Raw genomic sequence first — 24,398 nt, forward strand, 5'->3', positions numbered from 1 at the left:
ATTCTTGGTGGAGCACATTGAAATCCCCCAGCCAGAGTACATTTTGCCATCCTCAGCGCTTTCTCAGTGTATTGTCAACATGGAGGAGTACTGAGCCGAGGGAGGGCAGTACTTGATAATTAGTAGGATGTTTCCTCACCCATGTTTAATCTGAAGTCATGAAACTTCATGGAGTCCTGCACCAATGTTGAGGACTCCCAGGACAACTCCCTCCTCACTGTATACCACCATGCTGCCACCTCTGCTGGGGTGGTCCCACTGGTGAGACAGGACATATCCAGACATGGTGATAGTCATATCTGGGACGTCATATTCACGGAATCATATCTTACAATATCAGGCTGTTGCTTGATTAGTCTGTTGAGATAGCTCTCCCAGTTTTGTCACTAGCCCCCAAGTGTTAGTAAGGAGGATGTTGGAGGGTTGACAGGACTGTTTTGGCGATTGTCCGGTTTCATTTCTTTGAGACTTTGCAGCAACTGGTACACTTGAATGGCTTGCTCAGCCATCCAGACGCACATATATAGATTAATTCCAAATTTGTGTTTTCTTTTCAACTGAATTCAAATTCCACCATCTACCATGGTGAGATACGAAACCTAGTCCCCAGAAAATTTGCTAAGTTTGAGGATTAATAGTCTCGCAATAATGGAGGCTCAAGGGGCTGAATGACCTACTCCTATTCCTATCTTCTATTCTGTAATCCCTTTGAAGTGATGGCCAACATTTCATTTGCGTTTGCTATTATCTGTTGAACGTTTTTCATGATTTGTGGACAAGGGCTCCCCAATCCCAGTGTTGCATTTCTCTGCAATCTTTCTCCATTTAAATAATATTTAGCTCATCTAATCTTCCTGCCAAAATCCAAAATCTCACATCATATTCCCACTGCCATGTCTTTGGCCACTCACCTAACCTGTCTATATCCCACTACAGACTGTGTCATCTTCACCTATTTTTGAGTCACTCACAAGCTTGGTTATAATAGATTCATTTTTGTCATCCAAGTTGTTCATGTATATTGTAAATAGTTACAGCCCCAGCAATAATCCCTGTGGTGCTCCAGTTACCATCGTGAAAATGCCCCTCCTTACTCCAACTCTGTCTTCTACAAGTCAATCTCTATCCACATTAACTTACTACCTTCATCACCATGGTCACATATCTTATCAAGCACCTGATAAAAATCTAAATATATTCGATCCACTGCTTCCCCTTTACCTGTTCTGCTTACTGCCTCCTCAAAAGAGTTCGAGTAAATGTTATCAGGTATGATTTCCCCCTTATGAGCGATACTGACTCAGATTGATCATATTGCACACTTCTAAATACTCGGCAATTACATCCTTTATCATTGACCCCAACAATGATAAGACATTAAGCTAACTGGCCTATAGTAACCTATTCATTGTCCCCTCCCTATTTAAAGAAAGATGTTATATTTGCATTTTTCTAATCTTCCTGGACTTGTCCAGAATCTAGGAATTCCTGGAAGATTATGACTAGTGCATCCACTATTTTATGGCTGCTGCCTTTAATTTTCTGGGATGCATCCCATCAGGACCAGAGGACTTATTGGTCTTTAACTCACTTGTCTGTAGTGCTAGTTATGGTTTTTATTTCTCTCCTACTTTTGACCCGTGAAAATGTAGCAATTTTGGAATGCTATTTTTGTCTCTTCCACATGAAAATTTTTGCAAAATATTTATTCAACTCCTCTTGAACTTCCTGGTTTCCCATTAGAATTTATCCAGCCTTATTAACCAAGGAGCTTTGGTTTCTCTCTTCCTTTTTATATATTTAAAGAAGCTTTTGTTGTCCATTTTGATATTACTTTCAAATATATCCTTAAAGTTTATTTTCTACTTTTTATGAATGTCTTTTGTTGGCTTCTAAACCTTTCCGAATCCTCTGGCTTACCACTAATCTTTGCCACATGTATGCTTTTCTTTTCTTTCATTCTTTCATGAAGCTATTCTTAACTTCTCTGAATAAGCAAGAGGCCAGAATTCGAGAAGTGCAGATACTTGAGAAATATAGGCCCCGGAAGGGCAACAGAGATAGGGGGTGAACACACTGATGTTCAGAGACTTTAAAACAAAAAAATGAGATCGGGATGCAACACAAATCACTGGAGACCATAAGATATAGGAGCAGAAATTAGGCCATTCAGCCTATCGAGTCTGCCCTGCCACTCAATCACGGCTGATACATTTCTCAATCCCATTCTCCCACTTTATCCCCATAACTGTTGATCCCCTTGATACTCAAGAACCTATCTGGCTCAGTCTTTTCAATGATCTGGCCTCCACAGCCTTCTGTGGCAGTGAATTCCTCAGATTCCCAACTCTCTGGCTGAAGTAGTTTCTCCTTATTTCCATTCCAAAGGGTCTTCCCTTTACTCTAAGACTATGCCCTCAGGTCCTAGTCTCTCCTACCAATGGAAACATCGTCCCAACATCTACTCTGTCCAGGCCATTCAGTATTCTAAATCAACAAGTTAAGGGGAAAATGGGTAAACTACAATCATGTAAATTGAGGTACAGAGTTTTGTCTGAATTCAATTTTATAGAACATAAGAAATAAGGCAGGGCAGCATTGGAATAATCAAATCTAAACATGACAAAGCATGGACGAATGCTTCAGCAGATAGAGTTGGACAGTGTTATAAAATTGGAAACGATGGATTTATTGATTACAGAAGCTCTTCTTTAGGTCAAAAACAAAGTTATATTCCTTATCACATGATCCTTAAAATTAGATATTGCAAGTCTAGGCAGGATTGTTTGATGAGAGGCAATCTCTCCCAGATTATTACACATTTTGCTTACACAAGAGTGTTCCACATTTTGGACAGGAGATTCTGATCAAGGCTTCCTCAGAAATGCTGAGCCATACTTTCATTTTGGCAGGATCTTTATAATGTAGACATTAAAAACACAGCCCAAAATAATACGTTAATAAGTTGTGTATAGAGATTTATTGAAGGAGAATAGCAGAGCACTTCATGCAGATAATGCTATTCATCCAAAAAGGAAGCCAAAACCAATCTTCTGATTTTCATACAATTAGTTCGATAGCCCAACCAATTAATTTTGTCCTGACATTTGCAGCAAAGAATGAATGAGGGGATACAGAAAAACAGTGGAGATGATCAGTCTGGATGCCAGGGAGCAAGAGGAACAACAGAAACAAGCAGCATTGTAAGATTAACTAAACGCAGTTTAAAACTTGATCAAGTATGTTTGTTTTGTAGATTTTGATCGATTTCTCTGGATTGAATTTGGGCTGTGTTTATTGACATTAGAAGAGACTGCAGAGACAGATCATTTAGAAAATCTATAAAAGGGGACAGACCGCACCAAAAGAGTAGCCAAGAGTTACAGCTATGCCCAAACAGAAGAGGAGCTTAACAAGGATAAGTTTATCACCCTAGTTAAAAACCACACAATACAAGTCCAATAGGTTTATGTGGAAGCACTAGCTTTTGGAACACTGTTCCTTCATCAGATGGTTGTGGAGTATAAGCTTATACAAGGCAAAACATTACCTTGTCACATTGAGCAAAAGGCATTGAATAGCATGAAAAATGTTATGGACATTCTCTAGTGGAGAACACTGGAAGACATTTACGAAGATGATTGGGCCAAAAACTTAATTTAATGGGATGTAAGTATGAGGCCTAGGAAGAGAATCAAAGTGATGGAATAAAGTGAAGATTTGGGAAAAAATGAATACATTGGTATCACATCATTGACTTCCCTTAACATGACTGGACTATTAATCCATAGGCCTAGGTTAATATGCTGGGGTTATGATTTCTAGTCCCACCATGGCAGATTGTTAAATTTGAATTCAGTTTAAAGGAAATCTGGATAAAAAGCTGGTTCTAATGACAACCATGAAACCACTATTAATTGTCATAAAAATCTATCTAGCTCACAAGTATCCTTTAGGGATGGAAATTTGTCATCAATACCCAGTCTGGCCAACATGCAACTCTAGAGCCACAGCAATGTGGGTTAGATTCCCTATAATACGGAAACAGGCCCTTAGCTCCAAAAAGTCCACATCAACCCTCTGAAGAGTAACCCACCCAGACCCTACATTTACCCCTGACTAATACATCTAACACAATGAGCAATTTTGCATGCCCAATTCACCTGACCTGCACATATTTGAATTGTGGGAGGAAACCAGAGCCAGAGAAAACCCACACAGACACAGGGAGAATGTACAAATTTCTCATAGACAGTCACCCAAGGCGGAAATCAAACCCAAGTCCCTGGCACTGAGAGACAGCAGTGCTAACCACTGAGCCATCGTGCTGCCCCTGAGTTGAGTCTCAAACACAACTTTGAGCAATTAAGGAAGTGCAATAAATGCTGATCTATCTAGAAACACAACATGCCATGAATTAATAAAAAGTGGTACCTACACATCAGTCCTGGCAAAAGATGAAGTGTGGAGATGGAAATTGAGCAATAGATCAGCTGTGGTTGGAGTATCTGCAAGGTACACAGTGAAGAGTGGCGTGTAATAGAACAGTTTTGAAACTGAAATCAATATGTATAAGGCCGCTGTGATATCGTACAGGTATTTGAACAACCTCAGAAGGAGTGAAAGACCAACTGGACATTAATGTAATGCACATGTAGAGATGGGTATGTGGAATGACGGGAAAGGATAAAGGACAAGTCAAGAACAAGAACATCACAAGATTGTGGAAGCAATGGAGTAAGTAGCCAAGAGGAGACTGAAATGGTACCATCTGCAATGGACAGTGTGGAAAGGTGTCAAGGTGAGTGATAGAGATGGCATTAACTGAAAGAAAAAGACAAAGTTCTAGAACTAGATAAAGTGATGCAATTTTTAGAGACTTAGACACAGTGGAACTGGAAGAGGAATGGATAAAACACGGAAAAATAGTGAAGGGTAATCAAACAAATATTGTGGTAACGCCAAGTAAAACTGGAGACATCAGAACAGCAGCGCGGTGGCTCAGTGGTTAGCACTGCTGCCTCACAGCACCAGGGACTGTTTCGATTCCATCCTTGGGTGACTGTCTGTGTGGAGTCTGCATATTCTCCATGTGTCTATGTGGGTTTCCTCCCACATTCCAAAGATGTGCATGTTAGATGGATTAGCCATGGTAAAGTAGGAGGATTAGCTATGGAAACTCTTTGAAGGGTTGGTATAGACTTGATGGACCTAATGGCCTGTTTCCACATTGTTGAGATTCTAAACAAGGTGCCAATGACAAACAAGATGACAATAAAACATTATGGAAGATGAAAGACGACAAAAGAAAAGACAAATGACAGAAATTGAAATCGGAGACATGGATCTGACCAACTACAGGACTTGAAGGTACTTCTTTCGATTTTATTTTGCCATGCCCCGTTTTAAACTTGTAGTGCAGGGCATATTACAGAGAAGAATTTAAATGAAGAGCTGTATTAGAATAAAACCACATGGTCTCTTACACAAGACATATCCTGGGCAATGTGCAAAATTTGTGTTATCTTTCAGCTTCCTTGATTACTTATTCAAGCAGCTAAACTTGACATTCTGCAACAGTCACTCAAGATGGAGTTCTGAAAGGCAGGAAAACGAATAATAAACATTTGTGATGTCACACAGAAAGACCAATTCCCGAAGATCCAAATATGAAAACAATTTTTGGTACTGTCTCTGCGAAATGCTGATGGATGAAAGATGGGAGAGTATAGAAAACTTGATGATGATGATGATGATAGCTTAGAACAAATTTTATACTTACTATTTGGCAGAATCAGACAACTGATACTCTCGCCGTCTGTCGTAGCACTCCTGGATGCCAGGATCACTCCATAATTTCTTTATTGCTTCAACATATTTTTGCTCAAACGTGACTACTTTATCTACCTCCACTTCTCGGACCATATTTGCATTGTCCTATTGAGAAAAATTAAGATATTTAAAAGTCTTGTCATATTTGTGTTCATCAAAATCATAAATTGCAAAGAAGAAAACTTTTAACGGAAGCATCTTCATGGAAACTTACCTGCTAAGTACAAGTTCTATTTGTCTGCTCATTGCTTTTAATGGAACACATCAGCAAGTTCAGGAAATGTCAAGCATTGAGGTGTTTCCTTTAAATAATTATTCCTTCTAATGGATTAGCTTATCAGTATGTAACTACACATTTATTATGGCAATGTTTTAATTCTGATTGCATGAAGGTTTGGCCAAGAGACATTTTTCATCCATTTTATATGAAGGAGTCCAGTCATTTTAAAACATAAAACACAACAAAAAAGACAGAAGAAGAAGAAAATGGAAATAAAAATTGGTCACATGGATCTGACTAATTTTGAAGATTTCCTATAACAATGGGTAAAATAGGCACCTAAGCTCTGATAACAGGCTTCACTTTTCAACTATATTGATTTTCTATAACTTCACTTCACAATTGAATATATTTCACTGAAGTATGAGACATTTTGTATGCAGGTCATAGCAAAACTATTGAGACTTTTTTGAATCATAACAGAGAGACGAGGTTCAAGGGTGGAGGTTTGAAGGGAGGATTGAAAGTAGAAATTGTTTAGGGTGAGGACCAGTTCCACCAAATGAGTGTGTTGGTGGAGAGAGGTTAGTTGGGTTGGTGGGAGAAGAAACAATGAGGGCTTTGAGGTCTTCCTCATGGGGGATACGGATGTATCACCTCAGGAAGGACATACTGGCACTGGAACGTGTCCAGCGGAGATTCACACGGATGATCCCTGGAATGACAGGTCTAGCATATGAGGAACGGCTGAGGATACTGGGGTTGTATTCGTTGGAGTTTAGAAGATTAAGGGGAGATCTAATAGAGACGTACAAAATAATACATGGCTTTGAAAAGGTGGATGCTAGAAAATTGTTTCTGTTAGGCGAGGAGACTAGGACCCGTGGACACAGCCTTAGAATTAGAGGGGGTCATTTCAGAACGGAAATGCGGAGACATTTCTTCAGCCAGAGAGTGGTGGGCCTGTGGAATTCATTGCCACGGAGTGCAGTGGAAGCCGGGACGCTAAATGTCTTCAAGGCCGAGATTGATAGGTTCTTGTTGTCTAGAGGAATTAAGGGCTACGGGGAGAATGCTGGCAAGTGGAGCTGAAATGCGCATCAGCCATGATTGAATGGCGGAGTGGACTCGATGGGCCGAATGGCCTTACTTCCACTCCTATGTCTTATGGTCTTATGGTCTTACATTGGATGTCCATGGTAAAGATTATGTTGGGAGCTGGGGAATTGGAATTCATGGAGGAGGTGGCGGGTGTGGGTGGTGTCCCGAACATACATGAGAAGCTCTTGGACCAAGGGGAAAGGGCCGAGTCGAGATAAGTGGAGACAAGTACGGTGGGGCACGAACAGGCGGACATAATCGGTCGACCACGGCAGTCAGATTTGCAGAATTTGGGTAAGAGATAGAACCAGGCAGTGCAGGATTGGGGAACAGTTAAAACACTCAGTAAAAGTTGATTGATAATGTTTGCCAGTGCAATAATAACTCTGCAATTATTATGACTCTGTTACAAACTGTTAATGTTTGAAGACAGCTCAGAACACCCAGTGACTAACTGAAAAAGAATTATGTTCAGGGATTTCATGTTTTTTTAAACAAAAACATTTACTTTGCGTGGAGAAAAATTCAACGAACCAAACAGCACTACCTTAAGCAATACCCTATAAAGACAAAGGCTATAGACTCAACTCTACTTTTCCCTGCATCTTTCCCTTACACAAAAAGTTTAAAGATTCATTCAAATTTCCGAGGATCAAGCAAAAAGGTATGTCACTACTCCAGTTTTCCAACTATTCACCAAGTAATGTATGAAATGTAATGGACATCCTTCCATTAGGTATTAGCTGAACAATCCTGTGAATTCCCTTCAAAAACTAGGGACTTCTCAGCGTAAACTTGCACTTCCATGAATTCTCCAAGCTGCCTGTTGATACTCACCGTGAGGTTTACTGTAGCTTTCTCTGGTTCCAAGCTAGACAAATCTTCCAGCTGCTTTATCCCTCGGAGTGAAAACTGAACTCAAGCCCACATGGGCATTGATATAGTTAGTAGTTTCATCACTTAAAGTGCAAGCCTACTAACAATTATAATTTGGCTTTCTCAATCAGCTCAGATTCAGTAAAGCAAATAGATAAACAAAAAGAACCTTCTATCCCCACAGCCCATCTACGGAAATGTAGCATATTTTGGAATATCTTCAAACAGGAAATGTAAATTACATTAACTTGACATAACTGATTCTGTAACATATAAAAAAGTTGACATTAGCATTTTTTTTCCAAACAACCCCTCTCCTACAATTACTGGCCTTGTCAAGGAACTCTCTTGATTCCAAAGGGTTTTCAATCTCCTTTCATCTGGAGACTGCATAAACAATGCAAACCTTATATTAAATAAAATAGATCTGCTGGCTTCATTACAAAGCTAATGAACGCTTCACAGTTCTATCTCTGACCTTGAATGCAAATCTTACATTTGGAATTTACTTTTAAAACGAGCTTGTTTAATTTTCATTTATTCCAGTGCCTTGCTTGTCATTTTGCAACCAGATGTCCCCGTTAGGAGAGATGGTGGCATAGTGGTAATGTCACTGGACTCACAATCCAGAGCATAGCCAAATGTTCAGGGAATGTGGGCTTGAATCCCACCATGGCAGATGAAGAAACTTCAAATTATGTTTTAAAAATAACTAGCTTAATGGCAGATGGGCAGAAGGAATAGGGTTGCCTTATTAATAAGGACTGAAATTAAGTCGACAGCAAGAAATCAAGTAGGGTCAGGTAGTGTAGAATTTGTGTCGGTAAAATTGAGGAACTGCCAAAGGTTTAAAAAAAAACTGCAGTTGGAGTTATGTACAGGCCTCCAAACAGTAATCAGGAGCTGGGGCACAAGACATCAGGAGATAGAAAAGATGTGTAAGAAAGGCAAAATTACAGTGATCATGGGAAGAGTTTCAATATACAGGTGGACTGAGAAATTCTGATTGGTAGTGGATTGCAAGAAAAGAATTTGTGAAATGTCTGAGATGGCTTGGAGGAGTCCACTAGGGAACAGGTAATATTGGATTTAGATTTGTGCAATGTGGCAGACTTGATAAGGGAACTTAAGGTGAGGGAACCCTAAGGAGGCAGTGATCATAATATTATTGAATTTACTCTGCAATTTGAGAAGGAGAAGATAGAATCAGAGGTAACAGTATTACAGCGGAACATAGGCCACAACAGAGGCTAGAGGGAGGAGCTGGGCATAATTGACTGGGAGAGCAGTCGAGCAGGAAAGACAATGGAACAGCAATGGCAGGGGTTTCTGGGAGCAAATCAGGAGACACAGCAAAAATTCATCCCGAGGAAAAAAGCAGCAAACTAAAGAGAGGATGTGGCAACCATGGCTGATTACGGAGGTCAGGGATTGCATAAACGCAAAAAAAAGTATATAATGTGGCAAAATGCAGTGGGAAACCGGAGGATTAGGAAGCTTACAAAGACCAACAAAGGGCAACCAAGAAACAAATAAGGAGGGAGAAGATTAAATATGATGGTAAGCCAGTCAGTAATTATAAAGGAAGACTGTAAGAGTATTTTAAGATGCACAAAGGACAAAAGAGTGGTAAAAGTGGACATTGGGCCCCTGGAAAAGGACACTGGAGAGATAGTAGTGGGGGGCAAGAACAAAGCTGAAGAACTGAATACTTACTTCATGTCAGTCTTCATGGTGGAAGATACAAGAAAGACCCCAAAATTTCGAGTGTCGGGGGCAGAGCTGAGCATAGTGGCCATCACCAAAGAGAAGATGCTAGAAAACCTGAACATCCTGCAAGTGGATAAATCACCTGGACCGGATGGACTACACCCCAGAGTTCTAAAGGAGATAGCTGCAGAGATAGTGGAGGTCTTAAAGGTGATCTTTCAGAAATCGCCAGAATCATGGAGGGTCCCAGAGGACTGGAAAATCACTAACATGACACTCCTGTTGAAAGAGCGAGTAAGGCAAAAGGCAGAAAACTACAGGCTGATTTGCCTAACCTCAGTCACGAGTAAGGTCCTGGAATCCATTGTGAAGGTTGAGATTTCTGAATACTTGGAAGTGTATGGAAACTAGGACAAAGTCAGCATGGTTTCATCAAGCAGAGGTTACGCTTGAAAATCTGAAAGAATCTTTTGAGGAAGAAAAGAACAGGTCAGATCAAGGAGAGCCAACGGATCTTATCTACCTGGAGTTCAAGAAGGCCTTTGACAAGGTGCCGCATAGGAGGCTGCTCAGTAAGGTGCTGAATCCAGGGGATTCAGGCAAGGTGCTAACATGGAGAGAAAGCCAGTACGGGCGATAAAAGAGTCTCTGTAGCAAGTGGAGCTCTGCAAGGGTCAGTGTTGGGACCATAGCTTTTCCCTTTATATATTAATGATCTAGACAAAGGAACTGACAGCATTCTGGCTACATTTGCAGACAATACATAGGTAGAGGGACAGGTAGTATTGAGGTGGTGGGGAGGCTGTAGAAGGATTTAGACATGTTAGGAGAATGGGCAAAGAAGTGGCAGATGGAGTACAATGTGGGAAACTGAGAGGTCATGTGCTTTGGTGAGAAGAATAGAAGTATGGATTATTTTCTAAATGGGGAGAAAATTCAGAAGTCTGAAGTGCAGAGAGATTGGGAGTTCTACTCCAGGATTCTCTCAAGGTAAACTTGCAGGTTGAGTCAGTAGATAGGAAAGGAAGTTGGCACTTGTTTTGAGGGAACTTGAATATAAAAGTAGGGATGTACTTCGGAGTCTCTAAAATACTCTGGTCAGACCACATTTGGAATAGTGCGCGCAGCTTTGGGCCCAATATCTCAAAGGATGTACTGGCCCTGGAGTGTGTTCAGAGAAGGTTCACAAGAATGGTCTCAGGAATGAAAAGCTTAACATATGAGGAATGTTTGAGGACTCGGACTATATTCGATGGAATTGATAAGGATAAAGGGTGATCGAATTAAAACTGAATGGCCTGGAGAGTGTGGATTTTGGCGAGATGTTTCCATTGGTGTCTCAGACCAGAGGGCACAGCATTAGAGCAAAGGAAGACCATTTGGACTGGAGATAAAGGAGAAAATTGTTCAGCCAGAGAAAGGTGAATCTATGGAATTCACTGCCACAGAAGACTGTGGGGGCCAGGTTATTGAGTATATTAAAGATGGAGATAGATAGGTTTTTGATTGTCAAGGTAATCAAGGGTTAAAAGGGAGAAAAAGCAGGAGAATCGGATCAAGAAACTTATCAGCCATGATTGAATGGCAAAGCAGGGTCAATGGGCTGAATGGCCTAATTTCTGATCCTATGTCTTATGGTCCAAATCATAGAACCACTGTGAATTGTCACAAAAGATCAGCTGGTTCACTAATGCCCTTTAGGGAAAGGAATCAGCCCCTCCTCCCCTGGTCTTTGTCTACAAGTGTCTCCAGACCCACTTACTGTGGTTGACCTGTAATGACCATCTGGGCAATTAAGGATGGACAATAAATGCTTACCTTTCCAGCAATGTCCACATTCCATGAACAAATACAAATAACATTTCACGATAAAAAAATTAACAATTATTAAAGCATAGAAATTAACTAGATATTCACAAAATCATAAAATAAACTAGACATCAACATTCAGGGACTGCGTATTAAGACCTAGTAGTGGAAAGCAAGTTAGTAGTTCTGCAAAATCGTCATTCTGTCAGTGGCATGCTCATTGTTTGCTCACCTTCCCTGCCCTGATTTTACACTTGACTGAATAGGTGACCACTGTGCTACTGCTGGAGGTTCTGCAAAACAGGGTAAGTCAAGAAAAACAATCACGAAGAAATCTTGAAAAATAGGGATAAAACAGCAAAACCTAAGGTAGGAGAACTGTGATCAAATTATAAGCAGGGTCTAGATTAGAGTGGTGCTGGAAAAGCACAGCAAGTCAGGCAGCATCCAAGGAGTAGGAAAATCGACGTTTCGGGCAAAAGCCCTTCATCAGACCAGACCTCATGTATTGTATCCAACTCTGATCATTGAGAAATAGGGACACTGAAATATTGAAACTAGTGCAGAAAACAGCTGAGATTGTGTTAGGTGTAAAGAAAAAATAATTGCTCACCTTGTGACAATATTTCCATAGAGATATACAAGACAGCAAAGTGATGGAGGAAAAATTCATCTATACCACTATTAAGTTAACCAGGAATTGGGCAGGTTGACAACTTCAAACCACATGGAAATTAGCATAACATTTAATTCAACAATATTAGGGAAAAAAAGCAATTGTATTATTTTTCAAATAATTGTCTGCATCAACATAAGGAAACACAGGACAGCTTTGATCAGATGAATCAAGACGACACTCATTCTCAGCTGGCTTATGAGCCACTCACTACATGAGAAAATTGTTCTGTATTTACACAAACAAGGATGTAGTTTATATATTTTCACATTGATCTGTTCAGAGATGTTATGACACACTTCTGGACCAGGCGGGACTTGAACCTGGTCCTTCTTATGTTCTCATAAAACTCAGAATTCTATAGTTTTGCCGAGTAACAGGTATCCAAACAGTACAATTAGTTTTATCAGGCACAGAATCATAATTTCAAATAATCTTAATACTTCCATACTAAAATGGACTTTGCCCACTTAATAGAAATATAGTAAAGTTCAGTGCAAAACTGTGACATTTTTGGCTGATCCCAATGGCAAAGAAATGTTGCAAAAATCAAATAATATAGTCATTACAATGAAACAAACTACCAGAAGGTACTCTGTGAGTATGTTATAAATTCACATTGGAGAAATTGGGAAGACTGTTAAAAACTTAGTTAGATGTAGGTTTTAAGGAGCATCTTAAAAGAGAAAAGTGAGGCGTGTACGCTAGAGGAGGGAATCCCAGTGCCTTGGTAGCTGAAAACATGTACACTAATAATGGTGCAATTAAAATTGAGGTATTCGAGAATCCAGAAATTGCTGAGCTCAGAACAGCTATTCATGAAACTCAAAGCAAATCAGAGATAGGGATATCAGGAAATGTGCTGAATTGCAAGCTGAGTGTTCAGCAGCAGTTGATAGGAGGCATGGGCGGAGTTGGACGATGCTATACTTTGTGATTGTGTGGACATATAGCCAGAACTTCAATTTAGATTCTGCTACAACATTTAGTTGGAGAAGATTTCTGTGCATGCATTACAAGGTGTTTGACAAGCAGTCTGATAAATTTGCAACAGTGGAGATGGTGGAGGGAGATTGTGGTGAGGTAGAGCTGGACTTCATCAGCATCTATATGAAAATTGATGTGCTATTTAGGAAAATGTCACAATAGTAACATACAGAAGAGAAAGAGGGGACCAAGAACAGGTCCATGAGGGACATCAGAGTTGGTGGTGCAGGAGTTGACAGAGAAGTCATTCCACATGGTATTCTGGCTACTACTCTTCAGTCACTATCAACATCTTCCTATAATTGTCTAATCTACCTAAATATTTATGTCACCTTTCTGAAAATCAGGCTCTCTTTACTGCATTTAAAAATCTGATTGGACAGCAATACAAAGTGTTTCATGATTAATACAAAGCCACGTAATTCTAATGAAACAAAATGCAGTAAAGAAACCTACCAACATACTTAATTTGCCAATGATGCATCGTGGACAAACTATTAGTATTACTGAAACTGAAGAACAGCTGTGATTCACATTCAGTGGTGTACAGGAGTTTGAACTGATTAAGATGTAATTATGCAATATTTTGGACACATTCAACTAACTTAACTGACCAAGTGTCATCCAGTGACAAAATGCGGAGACCACATTTGCTGGAAAAAGGATGATTTCTTTTGATCCACACTAAACTGGTCTACCCACTATTCTTGCAACACGTGAAAGCTTAAGTCAACTCTGATCTGAACATTTCTGCATCATCCACAAAACTGCAGCAGTTCAAGAATGTCACGAAACATCTTCAAAGCAAATAGCAAGTGACAATAAATGAGACCTTGGCACAGTCATTCAACTCTTAAGAACATTGTTAATGCTTCATAAACTTTAAATGAATTGTCCAAGCAAAAATAATCATGTTGCAACTTTTACTTCACTCAATTTCAAAGTGTTCACCAGACCCACTATAATAGCTTGAATTTCACTCGAAGTTATTACACCACACTGAGTCACTCCTTCAATGAGTCAGAATACAGATATAGAGCAGATGCCTATCAGACAATGTCACAAAACAGTCATTAGCCAACATTTTATAATGAATAAAATAAAATTAAATTAAATTTATATTCTCTTGGGGAAACAAAATCTGTTCAAGTACCTGTCAGATTTATCAAGCTATTACATAGTTACAAATCAGGTGAACCAACACAATAGTGGATATTTACATGATAGCTATTCACTGCACTACGTCAAATGGCAGCTCTTTATTACCATAATCCAAGACTAATCCAATTTTGGAGATATTTCCCCATTGTCCCTTACAATTCCTGCTTCAAGTATTCATCCAAATATCCTTTACACAGTCTCTGCTTAAACCACAGCCAGTCCAATCTGTAACAGTCTTGCATCAACAATTTTTTTTTAAATCTTGCTCTGTAATGACAATTATGAATTCTACTCAGTGTGGCTTTCATCTGTCACTGCAATTTAATCAAAATAGCAAACAGGATTAATTACAACTGCTTTAAGAAATATCACGAGTTGGCACTTACCATCCAATGCAATGTTCCTTATAGAATTTACAAATATCACAACATCAGTTTGGTATTATCATTACTGAACTTTTTCAGCACTGACCACTGAAATTTCCAAAGTTAAGCTATCCAAGGCAATTCTACATTCAGTTTTTATTTATTTTACCTCCTAGTGTATGAGAAGCATCTCCGTGACCACTTGGAACATTAAATGTAAAGTATGCGATGGCCGAGTGGTATTATCACTGGACTATTAATCCAGAGACCCAGGAAACATTCTGGAGTCTGAGTTCAAATCCCACCATGGCAGATGGTAGAATTTGAATTCAGGAAGAATCTGAAATTAAACTTGAGGAATTAAGGGCTACGGGGAGAATGTGGGTGAGTGGAGTTGAAATGCCCATCAGCCATGATTGAATGGCAGAGTGGACTCGATGGGCCGAATGGCCTTACTTCCACTCCTATGTCTTATGCACCCACCAAATAGCTCATACAGTTAATCCACACTTAAAAATGCCTTTGACTTGCAAACCATCAATATTACCATGAAGAACTAAAAGAACAATAATGCTACTTATTAACCACAAATAAACTACCAACACCACACAGAACAATATGTATATAAAACCTTTAAAAAGTAGTGAAACATCTAAAAATGCTTCACAGGTGCAGTATAAAGTAAACGCATACCACAATAAGATACATCAGGTCAGATAACCAAAAGCTTGACCAATAATTTTTTTCTTCTAAAAAACAGCAGTGCCTTCAAGGAGAAAGGCAGGTGGGAGAAGGAATCATGGCCACCAATAATGAAACAGTTGTAACTGAATGCAGGAGGTGGTCAGTTTTCAGCTACCTCTTCAGTATCTGAACAAGCTGAGCAACCTGAACAATAATTTTCACTTGACTCCACTCACCTCCCCCAAATAAAAGCCTTTACTTTGGAAATGTGTATAAATCCCTGCGTGGGACATGTAAAACAGGTATTATTGTAGTCATATGCAGCTATCATACCCTCATTGTTTTTTAAAATACATCAATGACTGTTGTGGCACTGTTCCCTGCTCATACTCAGAAGATCAAGAACATTGCTTTCAATTTTCACTTGTGTGCCTTCAGCGGTCCATTCCCAATTCTATTAGACTGATTCCTCAAACTATCCAAGTTGAGTGGAAATTAGACAGTTATCCAAAATCTCCTTTGGTAAATTCCAACCTGAAAATAAAATCCCGTCTGTCCTTGCACATCACTCCACACAGAAATCTGAAGTCTTGGATGAAGGCAGTTAAATACTTAACAAAACTGACAAGACTTCCATCCTTGTGGAGATGCTTCAAATGGAGGATACCACCGCGGTCGAGCGAAAAGTGCAGCAGCTGCAGCTACAGTCTAGGTGAACGCAGCATTCTTTGCTGCTTCAGCTCCCTCTCTACTGTTTAAATGTAACAAAGCCAACTGGCTGTTGTGATATTAGCTTGATCAGTGAACCTTCATATCCCTTAAATGATAGAAAGAGAGGATAAAGCTCATGTGGTTTAATGTCCATAGAAAGGCTACTGACAAAAAGTATATGGGCCTCTGCTTTATTGTTGTTACTTTCTTCACTTTTCATGCTCATGACTGGGGAGGTGATTGAATCTGGTGGATCAGGTTGTGGAGGGGTGGGCAGTGGTCCGAAGACGTACTTAACCCGTGAATGGAGAAACTCTTCGAGATGATATTAGCTGCTGAAAGTACCTCTGTATTTCCTCTCATTCCTTCCTTGCCAAGGTAGGTATCAGTATAAAGACAGTCACACATTTAACTATTCCAACAGTCTCAGTCATCTTGAAGTCTGTTACTCTGTTCACTATTTATGACATTATCAAGTTTTATACAATCCATAAACGTCTAAATTGCACTGCCTGAACAATTCAGTCATTATTTATAAACAACAAAAAATGGTCCTAAAATTAAACCCTCAGGGACTCCATTCAGGTTATTCAAAAATTATTTTCCTTTAACAAATGAATACTCAGTTAATGTGAAAGCTGTCAGGAAAAGCATTTCAAACCAAGTTTTACTTTAACTCCTGTTACTATTTACTTCATGCTTAGCTGCAATAAAGTTTGATTTCAAGTCTTCTATTTTCCTGATCACTTAAGGCAAGGCTTTACCAGCAGTATTCATGTGCAGACATTTCCTTGAAGTTTAATTTTTTTTTGCTATATCTACCAGTCAATCTTTAAACAGGCCTGCCAGCTGAGAATCATTCAAATGGAACAGAGCCCATAGCTGGACTCACTGCACGGTGTTCTGTCCGAAATTACAGTAAGCACTATACTAATCAAGTTCTTGTGTCATCTCACACAAAGATCCTTAATTCTAAAATGTTGGAAACAATTGGTAGAAATTATGTTTTACACAAAGTGTGAAAGCAATACACAAATATTTCATTTTTTTGCTACCAATTACTAATAGCATTGTATAAGTTTATAGAAAACAGAAATGAGCAGTCACTTAACAAAACAAAGCAACATATGAATATTTTCTAAACAACTGCTAATTAAATTGACATCTATGAACTGAAACTTAAAATGACAATAAAAACAGAATAAAATTCAATATTCCAGGTATTATTAGCATGGTAACGAAGCATCAGGTATACACACTTGGCCAACTGGAGTGATCCAGAAGCCTTTTGACACAGAGTGCGAACACCCATGTGTCTTCCATATTGGTTTTGCAGGGTCAGGGTCACCCTCACCTTTACCACACCACCACACCCCCCCCCCACCAACACCCCTGTAGTTTAGTCCCTATATTTTGTTTCCAAATTACCTTCTCTACTTTCAAACATTCATCTATGTCCCAAGTTCCTCTGAGCAGCCAAATTTCATTTCCCGATTGTTTATTTAAACATCCTGACAGGCCACCCGAACCATTCCTCATTTTGGGGGTCATCTCGGCATAACTGATATAAAAAGAGGTCCTGACACCTGACTTATCCAACGTTTGTCCCATTTTTTTTTCCCTGGGCTGAATTTTCAAACTTACTTCTATATACTAGTCCAGTGTTTTGAGTCTCCACACTCGGTTCAGGGTCCTTCCCCTCAAGAGGGGACTTCCCCTCTTGACAACCAATCTAAGGCAGAGTGGTCGAGACAGACACAGCCATTATTTTTTACCTCGTGCACTATGGCCCAGAGCCTCAAACCTAATCCAGTGTCGTCAGTCTTCACTGAAAATGTGTTGCTGGAAAAGCGCAGCAGGTCAGGCAGCATCCAAGGAGCAGGAGAATCAACGTTTCGAGCATGAGCCCTTCTTCAGGAATCAGGCTCATGCCCGAAATGTCGATTCTCCTGCTCCTTGGATGCTGCCTGACCTGCTGCGCTTTTCCAGCAACACATTTTCAGCTTTGATCTCCAGCATCAGCAGTCCTCACTTTCTCCTCAGTCTCCACACCCACTTCAGGGTCCCGACCTTCATGTGGTTATTGCCGCTCTGAACAAACAACATATATGGGAGATTCTAGACAGACTGAGTAAGTGATTGTCTGAGTGCTGGTTGCGTGAGACAGATAGGCCATTTAGTTAGAGTTACTTTGCTCTCTCTCACGAACCTATCACTCCGTCAACCCCTCACCCCCGGGACTCTCTAGTGACGGAATGTCCGAGTTAATACAGACACAGTTGAGACAGACACAGTAGTTTTTTTTTATCTTATGCATTATGCTCTGGAGCCTCAAGCCTCACTATTCGAGAACTCTGACTTCTGAATTCCAGGGGGACTCTAACCTCCCTTTCCAGTGAACTTGTGATTCTGAGGACTCAAACTTCCGAATTCAAAGGGCACTCTAACCTCCCCAAGAACTTATGGTTCTGAAAGAGAACTCATTGGCGTGCAAGTGTATAAGTTAACTCGGACATTCCGTCACTACAGAGTCCCGGGGGTGAGGGGTTGACGGAGTAATAGGTTCGTGAGAGAGAGCAAGGTAACTCTTACTAAATGACCTATCTCACGCAACTGGCACTCAGACAAATCACTTACTCAGTCTGTCTAGAAGCTCCTGTATATATTGGAATCCCACCACTGCTACCAAATGTTAGGTTCATTTTTTCGAGATTCTTACACTTGATGCAATTGCAGTGTGCCAACTTCTGTGAACAGCCAAAATTCATTAAGTACAAGTTTTGGAGGATCATTTAACACTCCTCACAAGGCTTGCCAAGCGTGTCAAAAAATCTCTCTGAACAAGGGAACAGTCCTCCTTTTTGTACAGGATGTTACATCACAGTCAGTAATGCCCACAAGACAACCCCCAGCCACACACTCAGTCACATGCCACTCAAAACAATGCAGTGACCTGATTCTCTCCAGAAACAATGTGATGTAAATCATCCCTTCAATCTTATTTTTAAGTGCAGGGTGTAGTCAGAATTTTAACTGCAATGTTCTTATTGATTCTGAATAGAAGATCATAATGTAAACTTACTCTAAAGAGGAGAGGATGGCAATGTAGTTTTTTTTACATTGTACCTGCAAGACAGAGAAACATACCACCCTACCCCAGGGACATCTAATTTCTTGAAGGTCAGCAGAGCAAATTAACCCCTTAACATCTCACCACAGCTCTTATTGCTCAATGTAATAGGATTTCAATCCCACATGAGCAGTTGTAGATATGTACAATGATGTGGAAATCAAGAGCACCCACCTATTAGATACTCATAACTTTTAGGCTTCATTATATTTGCTGTGCTTCCGAAAACTAATTAGTGATTAACTGCTTTCAAACAAATCAATTTTTAAAAAGATTTCTTGGCCTAGGGCACAGATCGAAAGAATGAAGATGAGAAAGATGTGCTGTGTAATCGGAGTTTAGGTGATGGATTCAAGGCCCTGTATAGAATAGTAGTTGGCAGGTGAAATGGAGGAAATCATGCTGCTCAATAATAGTTGAAGAGTGACAAAACTAGGATCATGGTAATGGCGACTTGGGAGTAAAGTCAAGCCATAACCTTACAAAGTCACAATCAATGAATCATACTTCATCAGTGCCCTCAGACCCTGACATCAATGCCACGGCTACATCTGTCTCACCAGCAGATCAGACCAACTAGAGCTGGAAACAATACAGCTGTGAAGGAGTAGCTGGCTCAGTATTTACTCCGGACCTCAAGATCATTTATGGCAGCCTCGTTTCTATACATATTCTTTCATAAGTTAGTACTCCTCCAGATTGACAATACTTGAAACAGGCACTGAAAATAGCAAAGGCACAGTGTATTCTGCAATGGCTATAACAGAGACTCCGTAGCAGCACTACTAAGCAGCATTGACAAAGGCCAGTAAAGCACTATTTATCAAACAGGCTTGTGGCAATTGGTGAAAAGGATCAACACAAGAATGAATAACTACATCACTTCATTCCCAATCTTTCTGTCACAGATGCACATGAAACATTGCATCAGCCTTGTGAAGGGGAAATCTCACGTTCACAGCGAGGATGTTATGCACCATGTTTTATCTATGTGCTAGATCAGACAAATTCAGATCAAATCTAGCAGTTCAAATCTGAGGATCCAAGAGACATTGATGGATATTAGAAATCTGTAATTTTAAGGACTGCTATTTCTCTCATTCTATCATTACCATTAAGTTATGACATACACGTTGGTTTGGTGAGGATTTGGAGAGAATGGAGCAGCAAAAGACTTAACTAAAAGTGAGGTGCCAATGTGTTGAAGCTACAAACATGTAAAAACATTAGAAGTAGCATATTATAAACAGGGTGAAACCATTAGGTCCAGTGAGTCCTTGATGCTTCTCTGTTGAGTGATACCACAACCAATGGATCAGATTAAAGCCCTGCAATTCTGAGAGTGTGTGTCATGATTGGTAACAAGTAAACAACCAACGCAACATTCTTTTATCATCTCATGAAAGAAAAAATCTGATCTGTTTATCTTTTTTGGGACTCACTTCTTACCTGGTGTGCATCTATTAAATTATTGCTGCTTTTAATGTTTAAAAATGAATGAACTCACTCTTTTGTCCATTCAAGAAAGCCTGGTTAAATCAGTTGCTTTTAAAATCTAAATTCCTTTTGCCTGGAAGAAAAATTTCCACAAGGAAATGGATCCTTTTTAAATTAATCTTTTTGCAACCAACCTCGGGGACATGTGAATCCAAAGGGGGAGTCAGTTCATACCTCAACAGGGAGCTTAAAAATTTGGGAGTAATGTGCTTGGAGCTGTCAATATTTGGAAACCTGACCCAGGAACTGGTCATAACAGCCTTAAGCCCAGCACATGTCCACCTTAAGAAATTTAACAGAAGTACATTGTTTTAGCTCTCTTCTTGCTGGAGTACAACACGTGTTCCTCCCAAAATATAGCCCTCACATTTCTCTGCATGAAACTTCATCTGCCACAAGCAAATTTCTTCAAGTCTGACACTATCTTCTGCATAGTGAACAAAACTTACAAGTTTTTGTCACCTACAAGTATGAGTCCGCAATGAGCAATCCCAAGTCTCACTCACTAACATAGATCAAAGTAAGCAGGACTATGACAAGTGCCTTCCCAAATTTCACACTCCATCTCCACAGCATTCTCAAAGAGATCTCATTTGGTCCTGGTGATCCAAGTTTTAAATACAACCAGACTTGTTAACATCATTCTTATCCATTGAGTAGACAGACTATTGAGAAAAATGTTGTGGATTTTACAAAAGTAATAATTAATTTGTACAAACCAATAGGGAGGACACAAAACACTGTGTGCAGAAAGCAATTAAAACCATTCAGGATGTACAATTTAAATTCAACAGGTTGATGCCAGAGGTAGGGGGAAAAAAAACTAAAAAGGAGAGAGACATGGCACAGGGACACTTTCTGTTGGAGAAAAAAAGGCCACGAGATGATTTAAGGGAGATCTTGTTATAATTCAGAAAACATCTTTGGAATGTGAAACACTATATTCTCAATTTGAAAGAGCTCCAGTCTAATGAACGTGGGGGGTGGTGGGGAGCAAAGGAGTAAATAGTATTTGTATACTTACAGGACATATGGCCATAGATTTAAGCACTTCAAATGGGACAAACTTGTGTAGAGTAGCTAAGGATCACAATTTAAGTACTTACTCATGTTTATTGTTGTGAGGAATGCCTTGGGCTTAAGCAGTGAAAAGATATTATTTATATAAGAAACCATTGCCAAATTCTAAGCAGTGATGTAATTGCTGGAACAAGATCCCAGTTGCTGTATTAATTCCTCACTGTTGCATAATATTTCGTGACAGCTGATGGAAGATCAGATATTACAAAGTTTGCTCATTTATTTACAATATTGCACATATGTCTGTTTTGATTAAAATCATACTTTGGGGTTACTGTTGTGGGTTATTTTGAAATTACTTGCATGGAAATTTCCTGAAGGAAGAAACCAAATTAAAATTTTGGAGCGCCCCTTTCATGATTTAAAAATCACCAGAGGGCACCCAAGTTTAAGCTCAAGACATGGGCCTTCATGCCAGAAAATTAGCACGTTTTAGTTTAAAATCTGCAATCCTTGGTATTACTGCATAGTAACAGTGAAATAACAGAAGAAAGCAAATTGAAAATGAGAACGTACACAAAACAATATGTTCCCCAAATTAGTATTGTAACCCAAGTGCACATCGCATTCAGCTCGGAAGAGTTGAAGTGTAAACTTCTCAGCTACTGATTAGATAGTGTTTTTACAAAGTTTACTTCCTTTTTCTCTTCAGAGGTGTTTTGTCACCATTCTGCTGAAATTTATTATTTTACGACAATCTGCAAGACTGAAAAAAGAAAAGCAACTTAAGAGTTATTAGATTTTTACAAAGAACATTTGCAACACGTTCCAAACACATCTCAAATGGGGACCTTTAAAGTTCATTGCGAAGTTATAACATTTTGATATTTGAATCTGACTTGATGTAAACTAGCAACCTTCACTGTTTTGCTGAATGAAATCCTGAGTGCCATTTTTGAGGCAAACCCTCTGCTGATGTGACCGAGGTCTAAAATTTCCTCTAAGAATTCATTCCAAAGGTAACAAATTCTGAATTATTCATTAAACCAGGGAGAAACTAACATCGCACAAGCATTTTTGAGAATTACGCCTGTAGCTCAATGGAGTCGCAGGGGAAGAAGGGGTTTTCAGTTCATGGATTGCAGGGCACCAGCCCGAGTGGGCAGGGGTGCCAGTTGATTAGGACATGTTCTGGTGAATCATATAACTAGGGTCATAGATTGGGCTGTGTGTATGTGTGCAGAAGGTAGAAAAGATACAGCAAGAAAAAAAACAGGGAGATGTCATGGGTAGGGAGAGAAGGAAGTGGTCATGGAAGAAAGATTTAGAAATCCAAAGAGAAAACTAGAGCAATAGAGTGGTGGAATGATTAAGGTGAAACCAAGTGGGACTTAGTAGTTTTAAAAAAATTAAAAGCTCTTCATTGGCATGTACAAAACATTTATAACTGAACAAGCAAACTATCTGCACAAATAAAGATCAATGGATTTCATATAATTGCAAGCTGACCAAGTAAACACACCAGGGTACACAACATTTCAAAAACAAAAAAACAGAATGTAAACTAGGTAACAGGACAGGAAGACTGAAGAATAGCCATCAGAAATTATTTTGAATCCTCAGATGCTGCCTGATCTGCTGTGCTTTTCCAGCATCTTCACTCTGATCTCCAACATCTGCAGTCCTCCCTTTCTCCTGGTTGAATTTAACCTCACAGCGAAGCCTCTTCCAAGGATGCCAACCTTGAAAAGATCCTTCTTCTCGGTCTACAAGGATCTCAACGAGTCTCTCTCTCTCTGTACCTCCCATCCTCCACAACCACCCCCCAGATCATCATCTCTGCGCTGAAGCTCTTACCCCCCCCCCCAGCCCCACACCCCTCCCATTTATCTCTCAGCCCCCGAGCAACAAGCCTCATTCCTGATGAAGGGCTTATGTCCGAAATGTTGATTCTCCTGTTCCCCAGATGCTGCCTGACCTATGTGCTTTTCCACCACCACACACTCAACTCAGAAGCAGAGTCAGTATGAGTGAACATTAGAAATAAAAAGGGTTCGTAACATCTTTGGGAATAGTTTATAAAAAGCTTTTAAGAGGAGTTATAGTTTTGTCTGAAGATTAAACAAGAAATCAATGGACTTCATAAAAGCAAAATAAAAGGAGGATTTTATATAGAATAGAAAAATTCAAATTCGCAAAGGTAATCTGGAAGATTAGATTGCAAAATGTGTTTACAATACCTGTACATTGCAACCAACTCAAGGAAAAGTTATTTTAGATTCTTTGTATAATGAGGTGGGATGAATTAGTAATTTATTTTAAATGTTCGTCTAGGAAAACATTTTCCTCAAATTAAAGCTATTCAAGCTGCTCCAAGTAGAGCATTTCAATCAAACCACTGCTTGATTCTCACACGCCTGCATTTCTTTTACTCCTCAGGTGCCAATTCAAATTTTCTTTTGAACGGAGTGTTCCATTTCTGCTTCCACAGTCCATGAGTTTCAGGTCATTGCCACTCATTGCTTAAAAGTGTTCCTCATATTCCCCCGCATCTTTGACCAATAGCGTCTCTTACACTTATACCTTTCGATAATGGGAATAGCTTTTGTCTAGATGATC

The 24,398-nt window shown here is 39.6% G+C and overlaps 1 protein-coding gene across 1 annotated transcript in view; it reads right to left on the reverse strand.

Annotated features, from left to right (window-relative positions):
• Positions 1–24,398, reverse strand: part of LOC140486306 (guanine nucleotide-binding protein subunit alpha-14) — a 159,192-nt gene that overhangs the window by 25,349 nt on the left and 109,445 nt on the right. Inside the window, exon 3 of the mRNA XM_072585276.1 lies at positions 5,783–5,937. Coding sequence (XP_072441377.1) covers positions 5,783–5,937 — 155 coding nt within the window. The remainder of the gene's footprint in view (positions 1–5,782; positions 5,938–24,398) is intronic.

Source organism: Chiloscyllium punctatum, chromosome 2 (genome assembly GCF_047496795.1).
Source record: "Chiloscyllium punctatum isolate Juve2018m chromosome 2, sChiPun1.3, whole genome shotgun sequence".
Classification (NCBI taxonomy): Eukaryota; Metazoa; Chordata; class Chondrichthyes; order Orectolobiformes; family Hemiscylliidae; genus Chiloscyllium; species Chiloscyllium punctatum.